The 18,652-nt window shown below is 39.5% G+C and overlaps 1 protein-coding gene across 1 annotated transcript; it reads right to left on the bottom strand.

Annotated features, from left to right (window-relative positions):
* Positions 1-17: 17 nt before the first annotated feature.
* rpgrb (retinitis pigmentosa GTPase regulator b) lies at positions 18-18,649 on the bottom strand. The gene is made up of 19 exons (XM_036563161.1): positions 18,527-18,649; positions 17,379-17,504; positions 17,165-17,257; positions 16,617-16,679; positions 16,276-16,434; positions 15,357-15,506; positions 12,939-13,097; positions 12,600-12,755; positions 10,697-10,821; positions 10,397-10,588; positions 9,696-9,876; positions 9,453-9,562; positions 9,192-9,251; positions 6,485-8,594; positions 5,763-6,403; positions 3,792-4,193; positions 2,642-2,690; positions 2,292-2,398; positions 18-1,955 (listed from the first exon to the last, which is right to left on the bottom strand). Exons 1-19 carry the CDS (start codon positions 18,636-18,638, stop codon positions 1,746-1,748), a joined length of 5,205 nt encoding a protein of 1,734 aa, XP_036419054.1. The 5' UTR covers positions 18,639-18,649; the 3' UTR covers positions 18-1,745.
* Positions 18,650-18,652: the final 3 nt, after the last annotated feature.

Genomic DNA, 18,652 nt, shown 5'->3' on the forward strand with positions numbered 1-18,652 from the left:
AGAATGAATGAAAAACAGACGTAGAATTAATTTTACTCATTACACACTCAATCCAACATGTAAAAGAATATAAGAAAATTCCCACTGGCAATCGAATACAAATGTTATGTTACCCTACTAGGCAAGGGTCTCGAAGAAAACTGGACTAAGCATAAATAAATAATTACTTTAAAACACATTTTTACATTATATGATGCACATCATACAAACAGTCAAATCACTATCTAACATACACGTTATGACAAAAAGCAAACCGTATGAAAGAAATTGTGATTAAAACACACACACACACACACACACACACACACACACACACACACAAGAAATGAAACATAGTACCAAAATTCAAATGGCCCCATGAAGTGCCTTGGAAAATATCCCAACTGAGCAAAACCTCAATGGTTGTATAGTGTTTGCAAGGCACATTATGGCTGTCACTGCTATTCCAGGAGTCAAGCCCCTGCCGCTAGAGGCTGTCATTTGGATATCATACAAGTTGACCATATATTAGCTACATTTTCCTTCTGGGCAAACTATGGTGACCATACATCGTTTTTGTCCAGGACATGTTTTCTTTTTTGCACCTAAACACACGTCTGGTCAGGATTTCTAAACTGTCTAACTTCCAGGATTTGGCTTTGTTTTCATGTTGACATTTGCTTTCTGCAGTCTGCTCTCTGCCACCCTCCTGCCCCCAGTGTCCTCTGTTTTGAAAACCAAAATGTGGACACCCCAGCTAAACCCACAAGCTATGTCTGTACAGGTGCAATTTGTAGGTTACGTTTACTGACTGTTACCCATCTGTTTCTGCACATTGTTTGAGTCAACTGCACGCTACCAATGGAAACGAACGGACCACCAAAGTACCACCACTGACATACCATTATTTTGGTGGTGGGCCATTATCAGCATAGTATTGACACCAATATAGTAATGGTATATTACTGTGTGTTACAATGTTGACTAGTGTAGTGGTCACCAATGCTCCTCCTGAAGTTCCAACCTACATACAAAATGCCCCCCCCCCAGGAGTGGCAAACTCCAGTCCTGGAGGGCCGGAGTCCAGCAGAGTTTGGTGATTTTCCTACTCAAACGCACTTGAATTTTTTCAGGTATTAATTTCTTGGTTTAATTTATGTGTTTTGAGCAGGAAAAATTACCAAACAGTGCTGGACACTGACTCTTCAGGACTGCATTTCGCCACCCCTGGGCTACAGTCTAGGCTACAGTCTACAACTGTTCACCTACAGGCTGTACCAACAAGCATGTGTGTCTAAAAAGGGGCCAGGAAGTGTACAGTTTTAAAAAAAAAACAGAAATACTGCTAGCATGCCACTACCATGCTGGTGTCAATGCTGTGCTAAAAATGGTCTTTCATTTACATGTTATCTAGTGAGTGATGGCCCGTACAGTCCATAACTGTACACCTAACAGATAAGTGTAAATGATAGAACTGCCAGTGAATGTAGAAACAAGTAGATGTACCTAATTAACTTGTGACTCTGCGTTGGTACAAGGTTAGCGTTTACAGATTGTCTTTGTCTTTTATTGCTAAGAACAGAAATTCCTAGCATTAGTCCTGAGGGCACTGCTGGAATCCAGGTTTTTCCTGCTCTAATGCACCAGCCACGGATCCTTTTGTGTACTTAATCTGAATGTGACAGATCAGGGAAACACTAAACTGCAGGGGACATGTCCTTGAGAAAGGGTCTGAAAATGCTGGTCTAATGGGTCCACTGAAGCAATCACAGCAGACTGCACGTGGCTGAACGGGACCGGAGGGGCCGGGGGTTGGGGTCTTCAACACTGGGGCTCTTCCCTGGATCTCCACTGTCTGAACTGCCTGAGGGGGTTTCGCTGGAAGGCTTGGCTGATGTAGTGCTCTCCGCTGGGGCTTCTGCTTTCTCCTTAGTCTGCTTGTCTTTGGTGGAAGACCTCCGCTTGAACAGAGAGAGCTGAAGCCATTAAGGAAGAGAAGGAATAGTAATATAATACATTGTGTACTTACATGTGATGGCAACAATCCAATTATGTAATGATAATAATGATTTTGGAACAACAGCAAATAGCAATCTATTATAATCTACCATTACAATAATTATGCTTTTAGCTGTTGTAAAAAGATTTCAATGTGTCTTAGTGCTTTTTAACCATTTTTAGTATATGTTATAACAATATCACAATAATACCAAAACTATGATAATTTTGGTCACCTCTAGTATGATAGGAAATTGTCATAAGATCTCTGTACTAAGTAGCATTATTCAACAACCTTGACCTGTGTCAGATACCTTGCTGTTAGATCCAAAGAGATTTTTTGGTTTGTTCTGCTTGGCTTCATTTTGGGATTGCGACTTCTCCTCTATAAGTGGACTGGAAGTGTCTTTATGTCCAGAATCTGCAAACATCAAAATCACTTTCATGTGGCTCTTCAGAACAACATCAAAATCACCTTCATTTGGCTTCTCAGAACAACGGAACATGTACTGCTCATCAAAATAATTCTTTCTTTCAAATTTTTCTTTCATAAAAAAGGTATTTTCTTTTGCTTGCATTACAATTTAAGTGTATAATTTAAATCACACAGTATGTCTATAAAATGGCAACTACTAACAGCTAGATACTAGATCTTCAAACTGACCTTTTATTGGTCCATCAGGAACAGTAGCCTCTTTAACATCTTCCTTTTCCTGGATAAAACAGACAAGATTAAGAGACCCTTATTAGTCCCACAACAGGGAAATTTCACTTCCACATTTAACCCATCCGTGCAGTGAAACACCCATATTCACACTAGTAAACTCACACTAGGGGGCAGTTAGCACACTTGCCCAGAGCGGTGGGCAGCCCTATCCACAGCACCCAGGAGCAGTTGGAGGTTGGGTGCCTTGCTCAAGGGCACTTCAGTCACGTACTGTCAGCTCAGGGGATCGAACAGGTGACCTTCTGGTCATATGCTGGTTCCCTAACCTCCAGCCCATAACTGCCAATTATATTAAATACATTAGCAAAACAATAACTTATTTATTATCTGTCTTATTGACCATTGAGCTGTCACAATCTTTTGTTCATATATAATGTAATTTAAATATGAAGCTAATAAACAATTAAGTTTATTTATTACAAACCCAGGGCAAATTTCACACACATTGTACGCACCTTTGTCTTCCCAAACATACTAACGTGGCCGTGCCAATGACTGCAAAAGTCCGAGACCACCTTTCATTAGTCAAAACAGCCATTAAATACAAGTTATTTATTTTTCAGGGGATATTCCTGAAGAAATACGATTTAGATAATCCACTTGCATAAGCAAAGTGAAAGCCAAAAGGAAATAAGTGAAAAAAGACGAGTTTCTAAAATTGGAGCTCAAAAAATGATTGTAAGATACAGGGAAAATGGGACAAAAAAGATGATACTATTGCAAATCCAAAGAAAAAAATGTTGGTATTCTCAGAACCATGGACTGACCATCCCAGAGCCCATACCTCAGCATTACAGAATGTGTTCGGGTTTTAATGCATCATGAGAAGCAAAAATGCAACCACATTCTAAAACTAAACTTTGAAATGTGGAAAAAACACCTCTGCAGAATTCTATAAAAAAGTCTGTAATAAAGGAAAAGGCTGAGCACACTAAAAACTGAAATATGACATTATATTTCTGGTAAATATATGTTTTCCATTATATATTTTCCTTATGTTAAACTTAATGGCTGTTTTGTCTACAGATTAAATAAATGAAGAGTGTTCTCTGCATTTTGCACAGTGCTGTATTTTGTCTTGGGTCACCTGAGGCATTGCTTGGGTTGTTTTGATCTCTTGCTGCTCTACTTGTTCCACAAGCTCTTCTCCATCTTTTTCCTTTTCACATTTTTCCCTCTCCTCCTCCTCTTCATCATCATCATCCTCCTCCTCCTCCTCCTCATCTTCTGTTTGAGCTTCCTCTCCATTTGTCTCATCATCGCTGAGCTCTATGGTTCTGTGGCTATAATCCTGCAGAAGATCATACAGGAAGAACAAACAAAAGACAGACATCAGAGCTTTTGTTTGAACAAGACACAACTGAGAATATAATAAATGATTCCGTGAAAAAGGAAAAAAGTGGAGGCAGGAGTTAAGGCGAAGAGGAAACGAGTGAGAAAGGTACTGAGGAGTTATCACACACACAATACATGAGAAAAAGTTCTCTCTCTCTCTCTCTCACACACACACACACACACACACACACACACTCTCTTTCTCTCTCTCGCTCTCTCACTCACACACACACACACACACACACACACACACACACACACTTTCTCTCTCTCTCTCTCTCTCTCTCTCTCACTCACACACACACACACTCTCTCTTTCTCTCTCTCTCTCTCTCACTCACACACACACAAACACACACACACACTCTTTCTCTCTCTCTCTCACTCACACACACACACACACGTGACACAAGGGTCTGAATTAACACAATCAACTTGTCCACTAAGGGTGTGCATATTAGAGAATACTCACCTGGCCATTGCAAATGCAATCCATTCAGCCTCCTTATTAGAGCACAGCACTTCTGAACATTCAGGCCTAAAATTTTATTAATATTCTCATGGAAGACCACGAAAATATCAACCAACCTCTCACTGCACTCTCTTAATGCAAGAGGACCTGTTGTCTATGGCTTGATTTTATATAAAACATTGATAAATGATGACATACTAGTGAAATAGTGAAATTCTAACCAAATGATGTAGCGATTAACTTGTAAGCCAAAAATCCAACCGATTTTATTAACCGTATAACCAAAATGAAGTGAAAAGTGTTAGCACAACCTAAACAAAAAGAGACAGAACATAAAGAGTAGGAAAAGTGTGAAAAATAAACAACAAAAAGGAAGGAAAGAAGAGGCTAGCAGTTTTGTTCAATAACAGTTCATAAGCAAAGCTTTAATACTGAGAAAAAGAAAACAATCACGTAGGCAGCAAGGTTAAAAATAAAAAAAAATGCATTTCAACCTATGGATGCCTAAGAACAATATGCTGGAGTCAATGGCAGTTTACTGATGTTACCCAAGCAAGGACAAGGCATAGTGAAAGATTTTTTTCAATCTTTTATAAGTCCTAAGGCACTTCAAGCATGAAAAGCATGGAATAAAGGATGTTCAAAGTGAGCGCATATAATGGAAGATGGTTTCAAACAAGCAGAAATGAGGAAAAATGCCATTTGGCAACAAGCAATGGACAAAGATGAGACAAAAAAGTACAGTATAGTGCAAAGGTGCTTCACAGTTACTGTATATCCATCCTGTACCTACACACTTGCCATTTTATTAAGTACACCTGGGCAGGTTGAAGGGCTGCTGTCAAATTTTGCATAGCAATAGATGGGCTACAATCAGTTACTGTAAAATAAACAAAGTGTGCCTACACAGTATGTGTACCTGATAAAATTGCCAATGTGTAGCTACAAGCTGTGTACCTACTTAACTGCCAACTCAATATATGTGATACTGTGAGAGTGGCATAGAGTGGCGCTGAGGTTGTGGACTTATTTCAAGTTGAGGTACTGAGGTAGAACATCGTCCCAAAACTGCCGAGGCTCCTGGGAGTCAGAGTCCGACTGGCTTCTCCTAGCTGAGCCCCGCTGAAGCCTGCTTGACTGCTTGGCCTTCTTTGTCTCTTGCTTTGATTTGGGTGCCTTTTTATTCCCTTTTCCTTTCTTTTTGGGTTCTTCTTCTTCTTCTTCTTCTTCATTTTCTCTTTCTGCTTCTTCTTCCTTTTCCTCTTCCTCTTCTCTTGCTTCTTCATCGTCTTGCTCTCTCTCCTCTTCGTCTTGTTGGTCCTCTTCTTCCTCCTCCTCATTTTCTGCTTCATCCTCTTCTTCCTCATGTTCTTCGCCACTTTCCTCCTCCTTCTCTACTTCTTCAGCTCCTTCATCTGCTTCTTCCTCCTCCTCCTCATTCTCAGATTCTTGATCTTCTTCTGCTTCCTCATCTTCTTCCTTTTCTGTTTCACTGTTTTCTTCCACTTCATCTTGTTTCTTCTCTGCTTCACTATCTTCTTCTGCTCCCTCATCTTCATCGTCTTCCTTCTCTGCTTCACTGTCTTCTTCTGATCCCTCATCTTCATCATCTTGTTCCTTCTCTGCTTCACTATCTTCTTCTGCTCCCTCATCTTCATCGTCTTGCTTCTCTGCTTCACTGTCTTCTTTTGCTCCCTCATCGTCATCTTCCTTCTCTGCTTCACTATCTTCTTCTGCTCCCTCATCCTCATTGTCTTCCTTCTCTGCTTCACTGTCCTCTACTCCCTCATCTTCATCTTCTTCCTTCTCTGCTTCACTATCATCTTTCTCTCCTTCTTCTTCATCTTTTTCCTCCTCTGCTTCTTCCTCTTCACCTGCTTCACTATCCTCATCTTCTTCTTCTCCACTCTCTTTCTCTTCATCTTTTCCACTCTCCTCCTCCTTCTCCTCTCCTTCATTTTCTGTTCCTCCACTCTCCTCCTCTCCTGCCCCACTCTCTTCTCCCTCACTTTCATTTCCACTCTCCATTTCATCCCACTCTTCCTCATCTTCTGCCTTACTCTTCTCTTTCCCCTCTGACCCCTCCTGCTCTTCAGAAATACTATTTTCTTCTTCATCATCTTCTCCTTCTTCCTCTCCACTCTCACTCTCCTTTCTGCTATCCTCCTCAGCTTCACTGTCACTTTCTGATTTGGCACTTTCCTGCTCATCTTCGCTCTCTTTTTCTTCTGATTCTTCTTCCTCTCCCTCTTCACCCGATTCTTTACTGCTCTCTTTTTCTTCGACCTCACTCACTCTGCTTTCATCCTCTTCTTGCTCCTCATCCTCACTCTCTTTCTCTTTTCTATTTATCTCACTCATTTCTTCTTCCTCTCCTTTCTCCACCACACTACTACTCCTTTCTTCATCAGACTCTGCCTCGCTCTCTGCTTGCTCTCTCTCGGTTTCACTTTCCTCCTCCTTTCTCTCTCCCTCGCTTTCCACATTATTGCTCGACGTGTCATTTTCTTCCTCATCACTTTCACTATTGTTTGACAAATCACCCGTCTTACTCTCTTCCTCATCGTATTCAGCACTGCTACTTTCCCCCCCTCCCTTTATCAATCCCTCACATTCTGTCATCTCCCTACTCCCTTCCTCCGCCTCCTCCACCTGTGATATCTGACCACTCTCACCTCCTGATTCCTCACATTCTCTCTCAGTTCTGTCACTTTTCTCCTCCTCTGATAACTTGGCTCCAGACTGGAACTTCGGGGTCTCCTCACTTGAAGGTCCAGGTTCAGGCATTACGTTTATTGTAGCTGATGTTCTTTTGCTTGGTCCCTCCTCTGCAGCTTCTGAAGTGTCAGTGATGGATGAGGCATCTGAGAGAGTTCGTTCAGCAAGTGTATTTGTTCTTGTCCTGCCTGATTTAGTTTGTGGTGCAGACTGTGAGGAGCTGCTAGCTGTTGCTCGGGACACGACCTGGCTAGTGGTCACCTCTCTCAGAAGACGCACAGGACTCTCCGGTCTAACATCTTGAATAAATGAGGTTACCCCCGTGAGAAGGTTTTGCCGCATGGTCTCTGATTGTAATTCTGATTCTGACTTTGTGCTCTTGGTTGCATTGGCTACTGATACAGGGTCCATGGATTGTGCTTTGGTTGTCTTTTGTGTTTTCCTGTTTCCCTTAGAAAGCAAAAGGCTTGGGTCAGGTTTGGTCTTCTTAGTAGGATCCTGTGCTTGAATATGATGTTTGTTTCTAGTGCTGACGTCCCCTGTCCTTACATCTCTTTTGTCATACTTTTTTGATCCTGACTTTGAGTCGGACTCAGCAGTGTCTGGTGATTTGCTTTGCACAATTACTGGCTTACTTTTCACCTTTGATATCTTGCTTTTAGCCTCTACAGGTATGTGTTTTGCCTGTGTGATTTTAGCAGCAACCTCTCTAGGTATCTCTTTACCTGCTTGATCTTCTTTAGGCTTCTTCCTCACCACATTTTCTTTCTCCTCATAGTTTGTTTGCTGCCTTTTGGAGTCTGATTCCTGGTGAGTTTTGGATCCTACTTTGCCTGAATCCCCTTGGCTTGCGAATTTAGCTTTTCCCCTTGGTTTACCAGCCTTAGTGTCAAAGTCTATCTCTGAACGATTCACTTCAGCAGAATGAGGTTTAGTCGCAGGCTTGCTTAGGTCTTCTTGACTTGGCTGGGCTTTTCCTTTAGGCTGTTTAGTAGATTTACTTTTACCTCCAATCTCCATTAGTTGGCTTGGCCCTGCTGTGTGTATGGGTGTGCGAGGCAGAGACTTAGCTCTGCTAATATCAGCCAGGCTCATTGGCTGGGTCTCTTTCTTAGCTCTACTGCTCTCTGCTCTGAGCCTTGTGGGCCTGGTTTCCTTCAAAGCTATCAGTGCATTCTCCTTATCACTGCCCCAGCTCTGGGAACTTTGATAGGAGCTTCTGGAAAGTGGAGAATCCCCAAGCAGTGACTTGCCACTAGGGCTTCTCAGTAATTCAGTGGGCAGGGCTTTATGCCTAGTAGAGCGAGCAGGGTGTTGTGCAGGCTGTCCCACCTCCTTACCGTGCCTTTTCACAACCTTAACCTTCTTCTATCCAAGACCCCGGAAGCAGAGGATAAAAAGAGGGAAAGCGTTAGAGAGAGAGAAACGAATGAACATGCTGAGCAGGATGAATGAGTGCAGAATGAACTCAAAGCTGAAAAACAAATGAGAAAAAAAAGCACAGTCAATGGCAAAGACAGAGCCATGGTAAGGGAGGAAAAAACTGAAAATAAAATGACACCCTTGGGAAAAGTCTAGACAATTAAATTACCAGTGTTAAATGGACACATATGGATTTTAATTTACTCCTACGAAGTCTGGCCTGCTTATTTTAAATCCAGTGTGGCGGAATTGACAAGGACAACAAAACATATTAATAGGTTCTGTAATGTATGAACCAAAACGTTTCTTTCCACAGCACATCTGTATCTCATCATAAAGGCATTTATTAAGGCATACAGCTAGCTTTTATGCCAGAAACCCTACTGAATATCAGTGGTCTTTAAAAAAAATGTTAGGTGTTTTAAATCACTTTCATTTAGTATAAATAAAAAAAACAACTAAAAACACTTAGCTAAAGGTTACGTATTTAAATGATTCCCTTACTTAAACATCAGCAACTGTAATCAGCCTACTGCCTACCTTCTGAACAGGAGACAATGTAAGACTCTTCTCACCAGGATCCATCTTTATTACATGAGTCTGTCAGTAAAGAAAGAAACATGAACATAATCCATCAATATTTTTCTTTTCAGTCATTCCATGAATCTTGTACAACAGATAAATATCTGTACATTTCCAACCAATGACATTTTTAAAATGTGGAAAATTACATAAGAAAATATCAGACAATTTTAAGACAAACTGTAAAATATCACAGTATTAAGTGACTTAAGCACTCACTAAATTTAATAAGTCAGTGGTTTCTCCCAAATCCTTCACACTTTCACTGTCCTCACTGTTTTCAACTGCAGAACTTTTCCCATCAACTTCTTGCTCTTTCATCACCTTGCCTTTCAAAATAAATACACAAAAACACACAAAGCTGTAGAATACATAAATAATACTTGAGTACTGATAAACACTTTCACCTGGTATGTGAAAAAAGCTATCAATCTCCAGAATTGTGGAAAAACTGTTTATTACCAGTGCTGTGGTGAAGGCCACTTCTCTGAAGGCCATTGGAGTCCCTCTTGCTGTGTAACTCCGTGGGGGGCAATCGTGGGGGCAAGGTCTGACTAGACACAGGTAGAGATGCACTGAGGTAACCTGAACTAAGAGGTGGAAGAGTCCGGAACATCATTCTAAATTGTTCTGGAGAACGCTCCTAAAAGCAAAAAACAGGAGATTTGACTTTAAATGTAAAATGTATCCTTAAATGTTAAATGTAATCCTTGAAATTTGAACTTCTGCTGTAATGACTGCTTCTGCATATAAATGTGGTTCAAATCTAAATTTAAATGAGTTCCCTGTTGTTTGTTGCTTAAGAGTACACCGTGTTTAAATTAACCCTTACTGACAGAGAATAATCATGTATAATTTCTGACTTCTATTTCACAATGACGCCCTGTGACGGGCTTGCGATCTGTTCATGGTGTTTCCTGCCTTCTGCCCAATGAATGATAAATGGCTTAGGGGGTTTGTTAGCGTCATACATATGAGACCATGCTAACTGCTCTCCATGAACTAGTGTTAATTTACTGTTAACTGTGATATAATTACAATTAATCTTTTCAGCCATGCTAATGTATTCCTTTAAGGTTCCAATAAGGTGAATATTTAGCTAAGTAATGGTAATTAAGTGTTATTTCAGTAGGAAAGCTTCAAAGGAGGCTGAGTTGACCCACCCTTTCTCGGCGTCTGACACGGGCTGAAAAGCTTCTATTCAGGTTGGTCTGAGTGACTGTCTCTCCAAGCAGTTCTGTGTACGACTTCTCAAGATAGTCCTCAGTGATATCGTCATCCTCTAGAATCACGTCTTCTGACCCTTTGATCCGAGGTTTGGCCAACACCAGCATGTGACATCCGCCACATGTAACCTAGCACAGATATAAAACACACACATATTACAGATAACGAAAATATCCAGAAGCTTGATGCATAAAGCTGAAAATGCAAGATATAGAGATTATATTAATGAAACTCACAGACTCCACACTATATTTGAGGAATCGTGGACATAAAGTTGGTTTGAACTGGTTGGTGAAATTCTCCTCTCCTAGACCCAGCTTTCCATGACGGCCATCACCAAATGTGTACAGAAGGCCACTAACTGAAATGAGCACAACAGATTAAAAATACAGGAATTCTTTTCAAATTTATATTCCTACAACTGAACTGAATATATTTTCAACAGTATTGCACAAAACTATATGGATAATATCCAAACACATAGTCACTTGAAAAGAACAAAAGGACGAAATAAACCATTTATGGACCATTATACTGAACTAATTCAAACTGTGGTCCCACCATTTTTTTAAAAACAAATTAAAAAATAATTTAAAAACAAAACAATTAAGTATTTAGACCTTAAATATTTTGGGGGATTATGTTATGACCTAGTTTAGCTCGAGGCATTAATTGAGATACTAATATGCTAAAAATATACAAAATTATAATTTTGGGGTACTTTCTATTAGGAGGTTGCTGTCCCAAACCCTAACCCTCATCTCACTTGTGAAAAATTTTTTTTTTTAATATCTTTTTATTCAAGTTAAGGGTTTAGGTCATAAGTTTCATTTTAAATGTAAAAATTCTGTCCCGCATTTTTATGTTGCTGCTAAACACAAATAGTTTTAGTCCACAGATAGAGCCTTATTTTAGCTACACCCTCGACTTTTAGAGCAGGAAGTGAGACTGCATCCCTGTCATGGCCAGATGGTGAACAGTTAGAACCCATTTTTTTAAGTAAATGTGTCCCAAATTCTAAAACTCAGTGTGTAACCTTAAGAATTATCACTAGTGAAACACATATTTTCAGCAAATAAGCAAACTTTTTTGTGTGTTTTAATGAAAGATTTTATTATTTTATGTGTGTACAACTGTTCAAAGCTGTGTCCCCTAGTCATGTACTGGCTATTGTTTCTGAGTTATGCTCAAAATTAGCTAAAATTGTCACTATCAAATCAGTCACTACCAAAACATTTCGTAAAGTTTCTGTAGTGTTATTATCATTTGTAGAGATGTTAGAATGTTCAATGATTTACTTAATAAAATAAGTATAATTAAGGTATAAAGTCATTCAAAGCTAAAGGATTTTAGTCTAAAGTCCAAGTCAGTTAAAAGTCTGAAATGTGTTTTGACCTCTGACTTTGAGCCAATTTGGCAGAATTATCCAAATAAATCATACAGAATAAATTCTAGGCAATAAATAAACAAAGCAAAATAAATAAATTAAGCAAAGACAAAATAAATAAATTAAGCAAAGATTAAATGAAGGCATAAATTAAACATGAAATCAGTAATCACCCAGTTTATTGTTTTCATTTTGGCAGATCTATGTTGCAACTTTATGACATAAATTAGGTGAGGGAGATAGGTGCACTCGCATTGTATTTGAATGCCGCTGCTACTCCTGTCCCAAAAAGACGTAAAATAATTATACATGACTCATTGTGCTCAATAGCTAGCTGCCTCTTATGTTCAATGTAGCACTTTGATTCCTGTTATATAAATAGGTAATTGATTTAAAATTGCAAATTTTAAAATGAAAGTTAGACCCATTAAAAGGCAAATAATGTTGTTAATATTACAAGTTTGGCTAACAGAAAGTGTTGGTAATGTGCTGATGTGTTTCAACTGATTATTTACCCCACAAAGTGTGAGCTTCGAATTTAAAGGCTAAAAATCAGGCAAAAAATTGGCCATTTGCAAGTTTGGCTGTAAAGAAATCAAAATTGAAATTGGCCATAAAAAATTACCACATTTCTAATTAAAGCATTCCATTTATGTATCTGGGAAAGTGCTCTACTGTGAAAGAAAGCAACACAGTAGATAAGCAGACAAGCAGAGGGCTACATTCAGTTCTACCGCGCAGCCATATGGTACCTGTAAGAACTGCTGTATGATTTTCTCCACATGCTATGTGTTTTACTCTCCCCTTGCGGAAGTGCTCCACCACTCTGGCCAAACGAGACTCGAAGATGAAGGTGCCATGACCTAGTTGGCCAAACTGACCCAGGCCAAATGAATATAGATAATTCTCTGAGTCAGATCACACACACACAAACACACAAACAAAGACACACACACACAGATTAAGTAGGCAACAAATCCTTTCAGGGTAGATGGACACAACTTTAAATGACATTATATAGACAGAGTGATGGGACTTGGTCACCCTTAACAACAGTTTGACAATTCTGCTCAAAAGACATGACTTCATACCAGTGAAAGCCACTGTGTGTCCTCCACCACAGGCCACCTGTAGCACCCTTTCAGAAATGCCCTCTACGTGCTGAGGCACTTTGTGATTGGGCAGCTGAGCTGGGGACAGTCCCAGCTTTCCACAGTCCCTCTCTCCAAATGTGAACAAGGCCCCATCCACTGGAACACACAACACAACTGCCACTTAGTAACATGGCTTCCAGTCCAGCATGACCAATGCATTTCATCCATTCAAGTTAATGAATGAAATTTTCAGTTCAAGTAATGCAGTCCTGGCCTTCAGTGGCTGATAAACGTCAAGCATTGTCAACCACTGAAGGCCAGTGAACAGACGTCAGCAGTAATGGATTGTGAGCTGGTAAAGTCTATGGCAAAATGGAGCTGCTTCCCACCCTAGTTTTTTTAAGGGGAAATTAAGGCAGTGGTCCAAGATTTTTGTTAGGGCTACACTATACAGACAAAATGCCACATTGCATTTTATTTTTATATTGCCACATATTGCAACTGTGATGTGCTTTCCAAGATACTTAAACATTTTAGTGAACCCTTGATTTCATATGCTGAAAGACTGGCCTGTATTATTTTTTACCACAATTATATAGGGATGGGTGACAAAACAAAGGAAAGTAAGGTGTTGGTCTACCATGTGCTACCAGAACAGCCTAAATGATCGTTGGCACAGATTCTTCAAGTCTCTGGAACTGTACTGGAGGGTCAGAACACCATTCTTTTTACAGATATTTCCTCAACTGGTGTTTTAAAGATGGTGGTGGAGAGCGCTCCAAAATGCCCTCCACAGCAATCATCGGACACCTTTATTGTAGGGGTCAAGCAATTAGGTCTGTATGCCACACATGCATTCCCTCACTTGTGGAGAATATGGTGAAGGACAACTCAGCTGGCCAGATCACTTTTTTCCACTTCTCTGTAGACAGTGCCTGTGGTTTTTGTACCACTGAACTCCGAAATGTGCATTTGCCTTTGTAATGATATCTTTTTTTTATTTATAGAACACTTTCCATACTAGTGGCAGCTCAAAGTGCTTTACAGACAGGTGATAATGTTTGACAGTAATGGAAGTAACTATGCGTGTTAATTTAAAATCCTACAGGACAAGGACAGATCAAATTTAAAAGATAAATATCAAGGAAACACCGAATTTTAACTGAACACTAAGCATGACTGTCTAATAGAAGGTGAAATTGAGTTCCACAGTTTAGAAGCATAATAATCAAGGCCTCTCCATGTATTCTGTATTTTATGGAAAGTATTTGCAGAAGGCCAGTATCTGCAGACCTAAGATCACGTGTTGGAACATAAACAGACAGGCATTCTGTGAAGTAAGCGGGTGCTGGGTCATTTAAAGCCTTAAAAACTTTAAAGTCTATCCTAAAAGATACAGGTAGCCAGTGCAATTCTTTCAAAATGGGAGTGATATACCTCTCTTTTCTTGTTTTAGCTAGGATCCATGCTGCTGCATTCTGTATGAGTTTAGAGGATGTACTATATTCTTAGGAAGCCTAATAAGAAGAGCATTAAGCATTTCTGCTTGTAACAAATGAATGAACAGGGCCAAACCTTAACAATGTTTCTCAAATGATAAAAAACTACTCTGGTTTTTACATGCGGTACAAAACAGAGCTCAGAATCTAAGATTACATCCAGGTTTCGTACTTCAGCTTTGGTATGCAAAGCTAAAGAACATATCTTCTCACAACACATTTTTTAAAGAGGGGTATATGCACTGCATACTATAATATCCCTTTCTAAGTAGTTGTGGACAGGCTGTTCTTGCTGACACAGTGTGATCACGTCCTGCATTGACATTCTCACAGTAGGAGTTGTAGCCAAGATGTTGCTCTTCTGCTTTTCCTTACAAATCGTACTAATGAATGAGCATCACAGCCATTGAATGTGTGCTTTTGACCACAATTTCCAACACAATTTACTGATGTCATTTTAGTCACTGTCCCTTTGAAACACTACCCAGTTGAGCAATGTTTATGATTGAAGCTTATACCATCAATTCCCCAATAACGAACCCTAGATCTTGTCCTCCTGCGATCTTGATCCAAAATTGAGGTAATTTTCATACGTCAACAACCATAGTAGGATGTTTATTAAATTATGTAGTTCACCTTTCTGAAAGCATCTGTATTTGTTGTTTCCCCACTCATTTATTAAAATATTCCTTCCTTTTCCTTAAATTTGTCACCCATCTGTATCCATGTGAATGCCAAACACCCAAAGAACACTTGCATCTTAGCTTTCTATCTTTGCTTCCTCCATCTAGTCCACATGAAAAAGTTCTTAAAACATTACTATTATTCATCATCTAAGAATACCTATTTTACACTGAACCCAGGACTATACTGAACTGCAGAGCTGTATGAACTATGCCACTATAAGTGTTTATACCTGTAACAAAGGCAGAGTGGTAATAGCCACAGGAAACCCAAGCCACTCGTCTCCCGACAGAAAGCTCCCGAGGAGTCACAGCACCAGCCTCCTTACCCAAACCAATCTGGCCTTCAGAGTTATCACCCCACACATACAGCTTTCCATCCTCTAAGAGAATACAGCAAAAAGAGCGAGCATAATCCAGAGAACCAAATATTAGGGACACAGAGTAACCACACCATTGTGCAGAGCTGTAGTTAGCAGCTCTGGCCATAGAAGAGGCCCAACTTTTTAACAGGGCTTTAACGCCTAGAAGTCAAGATTACTGCTGGAGATATGAAAAGCGTGGTGTCATTGGATATTAATTTATTCTTACTCGTAGCTCATTAAAGCAAATAAAGAAATCAGTTGAAGCCATGTTGATGCTACAGAAAGAGCCAAAAACACTATTCCATAGGTTATACAAGTACTAGTTTAATGTATTTCATACATGTTAACAAGTCTTTTACAGGGGCAATGCAACCAGGGCTACACAGATTGTGTACCTTTGACAATTAACAATCAAATATAATTCTTTACAGTCATATGCAAAAGTTTGGGTGCCCCTGGTCAAATTACACGTTTTATTTGTAAAAATACGTTAACACATAAAGAAAACACAGTTCTGCACATTTTAATAGACAATTATGATTTATTTGCTGAATTTAACACAGTAGGAAGAAAATAAAACATAAAATGTGTCCAATGCAAGAGTTTTAATACATTTTAGTATTTTCAAGTTAAACTCAGCAAATGAATAGAAATTGTGCACTAACTAAAACTGCCTTTTTTTAAGTTTGTTTAGCTTCTTTTTAATTAGAAAATCAACAAAACATGTAATTTGACTAGGGGTGTTCAAACTTTTGCGTCCAATTTTATATGCAGGAAGAAGTCTTACGCATAAGGGCAGCTGACGTGTTGGAACCTGCAGCAAGCATTTTGATTGGACCATGTTTCGTGAAGAAATCAACCAGCTGGAATGAGGCTCTCTCCTCGTAGTCTCCAAGACCAAGCTGGCCTTCATTATTCCCACCAGCCGCATACAGGTTACCACATGCTGATGACACAAGCCAGACTAGTGTCACATCCCCCGACCCTTGTGTTGCCTTGCCAACCTTATCAACAACACTCATGAAGAAAATTACTTCTTTTGTATGCCTGCACTGTTAGCACAATGTGACAATGCTGCTGATTTTGCTCTCTGTAGGAAAATGTAGTAAGGTGCACAAGCATACTTACATGTGTAAACAAGCGTATGAGTCCTTCCACAAGCAACAAGTTTTACTTTTTCAGATTTCAAAGCTTAAACAAAAGAAGAGATTCTGCATTAGCTGCGAAAGGGTTACTGAACATGCCACAGTCTGAGATTTCAGAACACCAAGATGACTATGCCATCTGATTTCCCATATAGGTGAAAAAGGAAAAAGTTGCTTGATGAGTGGCCAAAGAGACTTTTTGTAGAAAAAGACTATTTCTCAAGACAAACAAGTACAATTAGCATTGTCTCAGCAATCACATGCCTAGAGCTCTAGGATTAAACAAGATTATGGACCACTCCAGATTGGGATTAAGAGGAACTCAGATCTGTGGCTTTGTTTTTTCCTGTTTCCCTCCATAAGAATTAAAATACTATACAATGCTAATTAATATTTTATTATAGTAAAAAGGCTCTATTCAACTGAATTTCATGAACATTGCACTGACTGATTTAGCAGCTGCTAGTGACAGACAGCAAGAGTGCCCTGTATACTCTTTCTGATAAAATAATGCATCAGACAATCACATACCTTTCACACATGTAGGTTTATTTACACTGGTCTTTGTTCCAAGACCTAACTGCCCCCAGTTATTACTGCCAAACATGAACAGCTTTCCATTCTCTAAATGGGACAAAAACAGAGATTAGAAAGTTATAGATATTTAATTAGACATATTGGATTCATAATACTCCAGGACTTTACAATAATGCTTAAAGAATGATCAAACACAGCCTGTGCATACCTGTAATGAGTGCCGTGTGCTCATCTCCACATGCTATCTTCGAAGGGACATCATTTTTCAACCAAAATTTGCTGGGGGCATTGTCTGCAAATTTACTCTTGCCAAATGTGAAGACAGCCCCTGAATCTATAAATAAGTAAGGCAATAACTTCATAAAGGCATTTCTTTACCGTCCATTTCAGACTCAAAGGCTCTGGTGATAAATGTATTCTTTGTCTGCAACTATATGATCTGAATTTTTTTTATGTGACACATTAAGACAGAGAGACGTTAATGTAGAGGTTTAGTGATTTCTTATTCACTATGAAAACTATTCAAGATAGATGTTCTTCAAACAAACAACAACAAAAAAGGAATTACATTTGATGCACAGTACATATGAGTGATGTGGCAGAAATACACAATATATGGCATGCATAACTTTATATAGCTACAAAAAATACTCTCAAAACTACAAATACAATTATTTTTACTCAACGTCTCACATACTGCACTGAATCCAATTAGACAGGACTCATGGATACTCATGTAATGAAGCAGAGTTGCTCAGTGTTCTTTAAGTGCTGATCATATCTACTACATACTTAGAGACTCCTCCGATATATATTGCGACATAATTAATCACGATAATGATGAATATTGTCATATTTCCACCTCTATCATCTTGTAATTGCTTTGGTGGTCAATACGGCACGTAAAGCAGTCATGCAAATACGCTAGAAAACGGACGAGAGAGAGAGAGAGAGAGAGAGAGAGAGAGAGAGAGAGAGAGAGAGAGAGAGAGAGAGAGAGAGAGAGAGAGGCGTGACCACATGGCATGGTTGCCCCTGACAACACATAGCCAGCTATTTCTCATCTCATCTCAAATAGCTCGCTATATTTCAGTACAATGTGAAATGGTAGCTAAATAACTAACATAATTCTAGCCAAAAGGTTAACTTAGCTATCCTAATCATGACACAGATTCTGGAACGCAATGCACTCCCATACGTACCGTTACTACCATCTAAGTTAGTTAGCTGGTTAGGCTAATTCAAGCGGAGTTAATGTAACGTTAAATGTTAGCGAACTGGCGCAGCGCTAAAAAACACTAACGTCTGTTGGACTGTAACTTAAAAGAAAAGCAATAATAAAGCAATGTATCCTACCAGGTATTTCCTCCCCGGCCTCTCCGGCCATTGCTACGCTGTTAATGAGCTTATGCGCGGCGCTGTCTGTCCGCCGAGTTTTGGCAACCCTCAGCCAAAATAAACGCCACATCCGGTTCACTGGCG

Source organism: Colossoma macropomum, unplaced genomic scaffold (genome assembly GCF_904425465.1).
Source record: "Colossoma macropomum unplaced genomic scaffold, Colossoma_macropomum, whole genome shotgun sequence".
Lineage (NCBI taxonomy): Eukaryota > Metazoa > Chordata > Actinopteri > Characiformes > Serrasalmidae > Colossoma > Colossoma macropomum.

Bases quoted from the DNA above. Each gene is read 5' to 3' on its own strand.
- rpgrb (XM_036563161.1), bottom strand. From the start codon at position 18,638: ATGTGGCGTTTATTTTGGCTGAGGGTTGCCAAAACTCGGCGGACAGAC. The intron at 16,435-16,616 runs GTAAGTATGCTT...TTGTGTCATCAG, and splicing joins TCATACGCTTGTTTACACAT to CATGTGGTAACCTGTATGCG. The intron at 13,098-15,356 runs GTATAAACACTT...TGTGTGTTCCAG, and splicing joins CCACTCTGCCTTTGTTACAG to TGGATGGGGCCTTGTTCACA.